This window comes from Bos taurus, chromosome 28 (assembly GCF_002263795.3).
Source record: "Bos taurus isolate L1 Dominette 01449 registration number 42190680 breed Hereford chromosome 28, ARS-UCD2.0, whole genome shotgun sequence".
Taxonomy (NCBI): Eukaryota; Metazoa; Chordata; class Mammalia; order Artiodactyla; family Bovidae; genus Bos; species Bos taurus.
Window position 1 is genome coordinate 44,147,292 of NC_037355.1, and position 10,791 is coordinate 44,158,082.

General features: G+C 42.4%; 1 protein-coding gene across 1 annotated transcript in view; it reads left to right on the plus strand.

Moving 5' to 3' along the window:
• WASHC2A (WASH complex subunit 2A) overlaps window positions 1–10,528 on the plus strand; it is a 44,933-nt gene extending 34,405 nt beyond the window's left edge. The window contains 9 exon segments of the mRNA NM_001205767.2: window positions 792–974; window positions 3,207–3,335; window positions 3,460–3,540; window positions 4,123–4,245; window positions 5,207–5,269; window positions 5,623–5,835; window positions 7,491–8,096; window positions 9,225–9,402; window positions 10,190–10,528. Of these exon segments, the coding sequence (NP_001192696.1) occupies window positions 792–974; window positions 3,207–3,335; window positions 3,460–3,540; window positions 4,123–4,245; window positions 5,207–5,269; window positions 5,623–5,835; window positions 7,491–8,096; window positions 9,225–9,402; window positions 10,190–10,329 (1,716 nt within the window). The 3' untranslated portion in view covers window positions 10,330–10,528.
• The last annotated feature ends 263 nt before the right edge of the window (window positions 10,529–10,791 follow it).

Consider the following 10,791-nt stretch of genomic DNA (forward strand, 5'->3'; position numbering starts at 1 on the left):
TAGTGCGTTACCTTGCACCAAGTATCCACATTCAAACTCACATATTTTATTTAAAGAAGCTTATTTTCTTCGCGGTTTAACCATTGTGAAATTAGGATGCACCTCACAATTGATGGCATGTTTAATTAGAAGTTGTTCCTTTTTTTTTCTTGGCAGTTCATACAGGAACAGTAGTTATCCTAATCAATGGTATCTTGCCTGAAACGTGGTGCTTGTTGAATGAATGAATGCTGCATTTTACGATTATTTTAGAGATTCTTCTAGTTGCAGAGTATAGAAAAGGCTTCTACAATTTAAGTGTCCAGTTCTATCAGTTAGATTCCTCCCTTGGAGTTATGTGTTAGTTAGTTAGTAGAGAATATATAATCCATTCGTAGTGATTGGCTTTTGTGTTCTATCTGTGACTTTGAAGTTATTTCTAGCTCATGAGCAAGCTGTGTGACTCAGGGTTATAACTGATACATAATGTATCTTGGTTGGATGGAGTTATACATACAGGTTTTAAACTGTACGTATAAAAAATCATCTTTTTTTGGGGAAAAAAAAATCATCTTTAATTGGAAAAATCATCTTTGATTACGAATTACCTGTTCTAGACCTTCCATTAGAGTGACTGATCAAGAATTGGCTGGAGTGTTTTGTCACCTAGGATAAGTGTGATTAGCTGTCGTGCCCTGAAACAGATATGTTAGTAACTGAATTAGTGAGGAGCTTGGTAGGCCCCACAATAGTATTTGTGTTTCCAGATGTTACTCACTTTTTTCCCTTAACCTTACTATTTCCATTTTCAGGAAGGATCTTTGAATGTACCTACTCAGGAAACAGCCAAGAACTCTGATTTATTTTCTTCATCATCCCCATTGGACAAAGGAACTAAAAGTAGAACCAAAACGGTTCTTAGCTTATTTGATGAGGAAGAGGATAAAACGGAAGATCAAAGCAGCTTCCAAGCTCTGAGAAAAGAAGTAGGAAAGGTGAGCCAAAGCTGTGAAGGTTCAGGCATTCAGAAGGACAAGAGTGTCTCATCTCACTGTCAGTTCTGTGATGTGAGTTGCTGGATCATGGAGGGTTCCGGTTTCTTCACGTTCTGGCGTCACTGTTGTTGACTGCTCTGATGGCGGCCACCTGCTGGTGAGGAGGTGGAGAAGCCGGTGCCCTCCTTCACTGCTGGTGAGGAGGTGGAGAAGCCGGTGCCCTCCTTCACTGCTGGTGAGGAGGTGGGGAAGCGGGTGCCCTCCTTCACTGCTGGTGGGGGGTGAAGTGGCGCTGCCACTTCAGACGGCAGTTTGGGGCTTCCTCAGACTCTCAAACAGCAAGGTTACCACGTGACCCAGCAGTCCCACACCTAGGTGTGTATCCAAGAGAAGTGGAAACACACGCTCATGCAGAGACTCGAAGGCAATGTTCCTAACAGGTATTATTAAACAGCAAGGTTACCATGTGACCCAGCAGTCCCACACCTAGGTGTGTATCCAAGAGAAGTGGAAACACACGCTCATGCAGAGACTCGAAGGCAATGTTCCTAACAGGTATTATTAAACAGCAAGGTTACCGTGTGACCCAGCAGTCCCACACCTAGGTGTGTATCCAAGAGAAGTGGAAACACACGCTCATGCAGAAACTCGAAGGTGATGTTCCTAACAGGTATTATTAAACAGCAAGGTTACCACGTGACCCAGCAGTCCCACACCTAGGTGTGTATCCAAGAGAAGTGGAAACACACGTTCATGCAGAAACTCGAAGGCAGTGTTCCTAACAGGTATTATTCATAATAGCCAAAAGATGGAAACAGCTCAGATGTCCACCAGCTGATGAATGGATAGACAAAATGTGTATAGCTATTCGAGAGAATATTCTCTGGCAATAAAGAGAGTAAATTATTAACGCATGCTACAACACAGATGAACCTCGGAAGCGTGTTGAATGAAACAAGCCAGGGGCAAAAAAACCACGTTATTATATGAATTCATTTATGTGAAATGTCCTGAATAGGCAAATCCATGGTGATAGAAAGTATTAGATGAGTGGCTCCAGCGTCTGGGGAAAGAAGTGGACAGAAGTGGAGAGTGACAGCTGGCAGGTGTGGAGGTTCTTTCTCGGATGGTGAGGATTTGCTAAACTTAGATCGGAATGGTATTTGGACAACCCTGTGAATATAAACCATTGAATTACACACTTAGGTGAATTTTATCTCAACAGAGGTGTTAAAAAAAAAAAACCAGCTCTGGGCCGTAGATTGCCAGTACTTTCTGTAAATCAAACTGAGGATATAGTCCAACAACAAATGTTCTATGATTTTTTTATTACACTAGTAGGATAGCCTTGCTTATAAATGAGAGCTACACACAGTAAATGTAATAATTTGCTGTATTTTCTTCCCTTCTCTTACTGTATATGCTTTTGTATGTAGATTTCGGATATAAAACTTTTAATCTTAGTTGCTGTGTTACACTAACTTTTATGTGTAATCAATCATTAGTTAATTTTAATGAGACACATTTTGTCAGAAATGAGTGTGTGTGTTTGTTTCTATCTGTGTTTGTGATACTAAAGAATGAAGGGAAGAATTTTAGAATGTGAAGTCTGGGGCATTATAGTATCAAACCAAGTAATGTGAGTAGTAATTTGCAAATGTCAGATACCCTAGCAAACAGAAAGAACTTGTTTGGAATCTGAAGGTAATGAGGTGGAATGAGGATGGACAAAGTGGAAGGTTGGCGCATCCGCCTGTGCCCGGTATTTGGCCTAAGGTGCTGGTAAGCAGAAGTTAGGTAAATGTGCTTGACCACCTGTGAGTTTCTGCTATTAAGTCACCTGCCGTCTCTTCTTCCCTCTGGGAATGAGATAGAAAGAACTTGTTTAATTTTGTATTTTCATTCCTAAAATGTTCCTCAGTATAGAACTAGAACTAAAGATTGATGTTAAATAACAATTCAGATACCACACAAAGGTTGAAAGATCATCTTCCCAGATCATGTATGTTTTATCTGTTTTTATAAATACATTCTCCACTGTGGCTGGTATCTCCTGAGTATTCCATTCTGTGCATGTGTCATTCCCTTTGTGATGGACACTCAGCTTGTGTCCAACCTTTGGACACTATAAACAGAGCCACAGGGGACATCTTTGTTGTCTAATCTTTATATCTGTGTGATTTCCTTGGATAAATCGCTGGGAGTCTGGACATGACCTTCCCTCTTTCCTAGAGTCCTGATCCTGGTACCCGCCCCAAGAGCACAGGTGTCTTTCAGGATGAAGAGCTCCTTTTTAGTCACAAGCTCCAAAAGGACAACGACCCAGATGTTGACCTTTTCTCTGGCACCAAAAAATCCAGGGTCAGTTCCAAGTGGTTCTGCACAACATAGCTTTGTTACTGTATTAACTAGCACTTCTGCCGCTCACCTGACTCTCTGAACTGGTTTTGTTTTGGATGTTGAATTTGAGTTTTGTCTGTTCTAGTTGTTAGAGCCCAGTGTTGGGAGCCTGTTTGGAGATGATGAAGACGATGATCTTTTCAGCTCTGCCAAGTCGCAGCCTTTGGTACCAGCCTTTTGTTCTCAATACTATGGCATGTGGGGAAACTTCTGGGAAAGGAAATGAATTATCCAATTGTACAGTTAAGGAAAATGCTCATAAGTAAATGAACAGCAAATGATGTGCCGATGAGGGCGTTCATGTTGTCCCCATCCTATGTTTCCTAGTTAACTAGCATTAAAGCAATAACTAACCAGGTTTTCTCACTGTGTTACAAATCTTGGGTGGTTCTAAAGTTGTTCATTGAAAGACCACTGCATGTGATAGGATGGCTGAGCACTCATGCCTTTCAGGCGCAAAGTTACAAATCTGAATGTTCATCTGTGTTGTCATTTCCCGCACCCCCGCCCCGCCCCTGCTTCTGCAGTAGCTTTTCTAAGGACTCTGTTTTCTCTTTACCATAGAGAGGATGCCGGCAAAGTCAGTCTTCAGAAAGCTATTTCTGAAATGCTGCCCTTGTATTTGTTTGTTCAACCCTTGAGAAATGACTTTAAACTCAGAAGCCTTTTTTTTTTTTTTTTTGCATTATGACTTTTCCTTAATGTCTTATGATACTTGACAGACTTTGGGTGTTCTTTGTTTTTGAAGATCCCAGAAAAGAAGAAGGTAGTGAAAAAAGACAACTCTATTTCCTCTGTCAAGAACCAGAAACATCCTGAGTCCACTCAGGGTATCAAAGAAAAAGACGTATGGAAATCGGAAACACCTCAGGTTAGAACTGATCTCTTTAAGGACTTGCGTCTCCTGTTTGCCTTATAACACAGATGAACTCCACCATGCCGCCCCAGGGTCGTTCAGAGTTCTCTTTATGAAGGAAGAAATAGCGACTGGGACTGCTTCTTTGCTTACTGCTTCCCCAGCCCTTGCTTCTCTCTCCTCTCCTCACTGCACGGTCTTTCCATGAATCTACACTGACCATTATTATTTTTGGAGTGCCTGCAGACTCGATTCCAAGGTAGAGTGAAGATAAAATGAACGTTTTCTTCCCCTGGAACCTCATTTCTGCCTTTGGGCTACCTTGGAGTAGGACTTCATTTGAATTAAGTATCAATTGCATCCAGTTTCTTGATTCCCTCTCTGTGGCTCTTCTGAGCTTGCTGCTGTCCGGCCTCCTCAGCAGTCTTCTCTGAGGCGCTCCTTCTGAGAGCAGACCAGGACTCGACAGTGTGTCCCGGCCCTGGCTCACAGCTGTCCTGGGATACCTCACTGAGGCCTCGGTGATCTGAGCTGTGGAAATGAAGCTCCAGGACTCGCACATCTCCAGTAACTCAAGTCTCAGCTTCTTTTTTGCTTCTAGAACTAGTGCATTAAGCTGTGGGTGAATTTCTGTGTGCGCTAATATTTACTGTGTGAGATAACCAGCGTGATAATGTTTCCAGCTGGTGCTCTAAACACTATAATTCTTACGAATCTTATTCATGATCTGTCTCTCCTTTACTCCATGTATGGTCTTAACAGCCTTCCCCTAACTCAACGGATAAGGAAGCACAAATGAAGTAATGTTCGTGAAATGTTCTGAGAGTCCAGGAAAGATTCAAATGCTTTTTCCATTGTAGAATTACAGAAACCGATAGCTTTGTTCCATCACAAATTTATTTTCAGATATAAATGTGATCCAAGAGACACTTCTCTTTTCCCCAGTGGATTTTTAACTGAATGTAATTTCACGCAGGACTCACCAGGTCCCGCTCCACTTAAAACCAAAGAGCCATCCCCTCGGATCTGGAAAATACAAGTAATTATAACATGTCTGGAATCTTCATTGCCTGCCTTGTGGCATCTATCCACTTTTTTGGGTTTTCCTTTTTGTCAGCTGCTGCCGGTGTCTTCTCATCCCTTCCCCACCCTCTAGTCGTTGCTTCCTGTGTGCTGGGTCTGTAACACCTCTTCTTGGGCCCTTTGATGGGCACAGGTGATAGCCCTCCATCTCAGCTCAGAGTGGATCAGGAGATTTCCCTGCCTTTCTCTTTCTCCTCTCATATTATATACATCATGTACACCAAGTCTTTCCTCATGTGTCACAGTAACAATAATTGACTGTTGTGTTTAAGAAAACAATACAGAGTCAGCTTCCTTTCGTTTTTTTAGGCAAATTTAGCGATCAACCCAGCAGCCTTGCTGCCTCCAGCAGCTCCCCAGATCTCTGGAATGAAGTCTGTTTTGCCAGAATCTGGTGCTCCTTCGTCGGAACCTGGGAGGATGCAGAGTCTGGACCGTGTGCCCACTCCTCCTGGGAGTGGGGAGGCTGGTGTGAGCTTTGACCTTCCAGCTCAGGCAGATACCTTACACTGTGCGAACAAGGTACTGAAGCCTTCTTTGCTTGCCTGCCTGCCCTTTTTTTTTTTTTTTTTTTAAAAGAAAAACAAACCAGAACAATTTGCATGTTTCTTCTGAATTCATCGGTAACACAGGATCCGCTGACCGCGATTCCTCATTTGAAGGAGGCACCTCTTCTTTCCTTCAGCCTCCTCGCCTTCCTTCCACCTCCCTAGTTCTGTGTCCACCCTTCCACCACCCATGTTTGTTATGTTTATGTTCTAACTCAGTGGCTGGCTCACCAGCTTCTGGCTGCTCCCTGGAGACCTTCTAGACACTGAGCGGATCATATCCTCACCATGTACTTCCTCTGCTGTCTCCTTACTGCTCAAAAGAGAATGTTCAAGCTCCGTGGTTTAGTATTAAAGCCATTTACAGTCTGTGCTAACTGAAGCTTCCAGCTCCCACCAGTCCCCTCACACCGTCAGTCTAAATCGAGTCCTCAGGCACCATTCCCTGAACACACATGCCCCAGTGCGATGCTGCCATCCCTTCATGCCACCTTCTGAGTCAGCAGTGCTCTTTCCTCATTGGCAACTCTGCACAGACGTCACAGCTTCTGGCATATTTCCCCTCCTGCTCCTTGTCCTGGGCTCCCTCTCTGAGATCCCATGGCAGTTATCCCATGTCACACTGTTGCGCAAGACTGTGGACTTGTGCTGCATGGACCGTGACCTCTTTGGGGGTTTACTTTTATTTTAGTTTGTTCTCTTTTTTTTCTATCCAGTCTTCCTTCTCTAAGAAGTCTTAGCTGTACTTTGAGTAAGCAGTAGTACATAGGATGACCCTGCAAATACATGCATTTTAAGTATTTTCAAAACTGTTTTCCTTACAAAAAAATAAAACATCCCTCGTTTTGTTATATTTCTGTTAGCTTTTTTGTTGTTCCTGTTAAGTTTAAATGGACTACTTCTTGAAATAATTTAGGAAATTTCCTTGAAATAGGCAAACACCATTGAGTACTTTGCCTAAAGTAGCATGTGCCTTTTTAAAACTACTTGACAGTGTATTTTGGAAAAGTATTATAAATACTGGGTTGTTACTAATAAGTGATGCATATTTTGTGATTACTAATAAGTGATGCATATATTGAAAGTTCTGATTCCCAGGCCACATTTTTTTTTTTTTATGTGAAATATTTAAATTTGGATTTAGTGTTTGTTGACTGGAAGGAAAGAGCCCCTCTCTTTCTTCATTGTCTTAGTTCCCTGTTTCTGGAGCCTGATTTTTCATTAGCCCTCTGAGAAAGCTTAGTGCCAGAATCCCCCCGATTCTTTCCTGTTTTGAAAGATACCTGCGTTTAAACTAGGGCAGAGTAGGGCCCAGGGAGCACTGTGGGACACAGAGTGGTGTGGCCTCTAGGTAAGGGAAGCCTTATCAAACTGAACAAAAATTGTCCTCAAAAGACTCAAAAATGGGGGATACTAAAGGGTTAAGAATGACTTAGTCTTGGAGTAGTAGGAGCTATGAAATGCCTTTGGAAATCTTTAACAAATAACCTTGTCTGTATGTTACATAGTATCTTAATTGAAACAGACCAGACAACCTTACAGTATTTTGAGATGTTGGTTATTTGCTATGTTAGCTTGGAGCACCTTTTAAAAAACCATCAGATCAACATGTGGTTCTTGCCATTGCAGACCCGGGTCAAAGTGAGAGGGAAGCGCAGACCGCAGACGCGCGCAGCTCGACACCTGGCTGCCCAGGAGTCCACTGAGGCCGAGGATGTGGGTTCCCCCAGGGGATTTGTGGCACAGTTGACAGATGGTGCCACATCACCAGATGGTCGTCAGCCACCGCTGAGGGCAGCTGGTGGAGCAGAAGAAGCAGTGGCAGCTGCCACTCCAACATGGGCAGGTGGTCCTGTGCCTGGAATGAACAGAGGCCCATTTGTGAAATCTGTGGGTCAACCTCTTGAGGATGATCTGTTTGATTCTGGAGATATCTTTTCCAAGGGCATTGCATCTCAGTCCGCAGGAAGAAAAGCCAAGGTGAAGGCAGCCAGCAGCCTGGCCAACCTGGCAGAGGGAAGTAAAGACAGAAGCCCCATGTTCCCTGCTCTCGGTGAGACAGGCAGTGATGATGATCTCTTTCAGTCCATTAAACCAAAACCAGCAAAGAAAACAAATCCTTTCCCTTTCCTGGAAGATGAGGACGATCTGTTTACAGACCAGAGAGGCAAGAAGAATGGGTCAAAATCCAACAGTCAACAGGATATTATCTCAAAAGCACAAGATATATTTGAGGTAATAGGACATAAAAATACATCTTTGTGCCTGGTTCTTTGTTAAGGAAGATATCTGATTGGCTCATTCGAACCAGAGATTACATTAAAGCTGTTTTGTGGCTGCTCAGTATCTGCTTGCTTAGTAATTATACTTAAGTTTTCGTACTAATTATACTTAGGTTCTCTTATTAGGTTATCTTATTAGGGCTTCCCTGGTGGCTTAGACAGTGAAGAGTCCACCTGCAATGTGGGAGACCTGGATTTGATCCCTGGGTTAGGAAGATCCCTGGAGAAGGCAAAGGCTATCCACTCCAGTATTCTGGCCTAAAGAAGTCTGTGGACTGTATAGTCCATGGGGTCGCAAAGACTCCGACACGACTGAGTGACTTTCACTTTCTTTCTCTTATTAAATAACTCTGAAACTTATTCAGAAGTGATTTTCTGTTTTGTTCTTGGCCATTACCATTGACACAGGTCTTGATTTTTATCATTTTTATATAGATGTTGCTGCAGTCAGCATATATAAAGTGATATCTTTACAGCTTGGATGTTTAATCTCTGGTTCTTGGGGAAACGGGCCATGGCAGGAGCTGATGATTTAACACAGACAGCAAGGCCTTGGGTGATACTCTTCAGGAGATGTTTATTGAGCATCTGGATACTGGATGTCGTTAGGCAGATGTTTATTGAGCGTCTGGATACTGCATGTCATTAGGCAGATGTTTATTGAGAATCTGGATACTGGATACACAAGGTGAACCAGGACCCATGCTCTGTTCCCCAGAGCTCTCAGGGAGGGGAACTGGATCAGACAGGGCAGTAACGTTTCCAGGTAATGTTAAGTGCCTGAAACAACCCAGGGCAGTGGGGCAGAGTGGTAGATTGGTGTGCGAGGTGCTTCTTCAGGTAGCACTGGTAGAGAAGGGCTCTCTGTGCAGCTTGTGTTTTAGCTGGGACCTGGAAGAATGAAAAGGACTTTGCCAGGCAGAGATTTTGGGTAGTGCTCTCCAGACAGAGGAGCAGCTAATGTGGTTGTCACAGAACACCGTGGCAGTCGGCATTTCTTTAATTTGTTGAAATGAATGTATGTAGTAAAGAAAAAAAAACCTTGATTAAAAATTGTTTTGGTTGTTTTTTGGCTTACAAGGATGATATATTTGCTACAGAAGCAAATAAACCCTCACAAAAAACAAGAGAGAAGGAAAGAACATTTGACTCCAACTTGTTCGATGACAACATTGATATCTTTGCTGACCTAACTGTAAAACCAAAAGAAAAGTCCAAAAAGAAAGTGGAAGCTAAGTCTATATTTGACGATGATACAGGTAAGTTTGGTTTTCTGTACATGACAGAGAGAGTCATCACCGTTCAGTGACTTGATATTTCTCTCGCTGTCTTTGTCTTGACCCTTTCCTGAAAGACATTCCCTAGTCGGTTTCCTTTGACCTGCTCTATATTTCTGGGATAGACTGACGGTGGATAAGTAAATCGACTAGTCATTTTGTTGAAACCATGTTTTGTTATGATGGATGTCGAGAAATTTGATAAATATCCTAGTGGTGAAGAGCCTGGAGCTTGACTGTGAAGTCTAATTTAACTTTCATCTTACTGTGCCCCCTGCCAGTCATCCAAAGTAGGCATTAGACTGCGTTTTGGCATTGAGATCCTGCAAATTGATGTGTTTATTCTGAAAGACTGAGATTGGATTTTTCCCTTTGCTTATTTTTAGTGCCTTTTCCTTTTAAAACCCAAAGGCAAAAGAATGTAGAGTAGAAATAAGTATAATAACACAGATGGTAAAGTCATGGGCTGGACTGGAGATTAACTTATCCTCCTGCGTTTCCTCTCCTGCATGTGCACACACGGCTTTGTAGCTGAGAAAATTATACTCAGACAGAAACTATAACTTGTATGTGATCAGAAAACTTGGTTAGTAGCAGAGTCAGGACCGACTGGAGTCTTAGAGGCTTAACCTCCTCTTAGTGGTTTTAGGTATCCTGTGCTATTATCAGACTTGAGTCTTTGCTGGTTTGTGTAGATACGTCTTAAAAGCACACATTTTCTTGTCTATTCTGTGACTCTTTCTTTCTTTTTTTTTCCCCATTTTTAAAGATGATATCTTCTCCTCTGGTATCCAGACTAAGACAACCAAATCAAAAAGTCGATCTTCACAGAAAGTGACTGAATCGAGATCTGGACAGAAGGTTTCCAACATATTTGATGATCCCTTGAATGCCTTTGGAGGCCAGTAGAGTGTACAGGGTATCTTTCAGCTACATCCTTGAGTTAATGATGCTTTCTTCTGTGCTCCTTAACTGAATTATAGAAAACAAATACTGAAACAACTTGCTCACCTCTTGCCCAGCATACTTAATATTTTTCTGTACTGGTTTTAAAATCATGCTTAATTCTGCAAACAAAAATAAATGTTTCACAGTGTTACTATTTTTTAAAACCATATTTTGATTAGCCTTGGTGGGGCCATGGGTTTAGGGTCTATTAGAGAAGAAACCTGTTTGTGCCTTTCATAGGTGGGTAGAGACTCCCAGAGGAAGCAAATGCCTGACATGACCAGAAGTCTTCCCTAAATAAATGGGAGCCCTAACTTAGAGCCTGGGCACTAGATAGAAGAAGAGGATGAGAGATTATACACTTCACGTGTCTTTGTGCTAGGAGAGCAGGTTTCCTCGCATTCCACTGAATTTTGAAGAGAC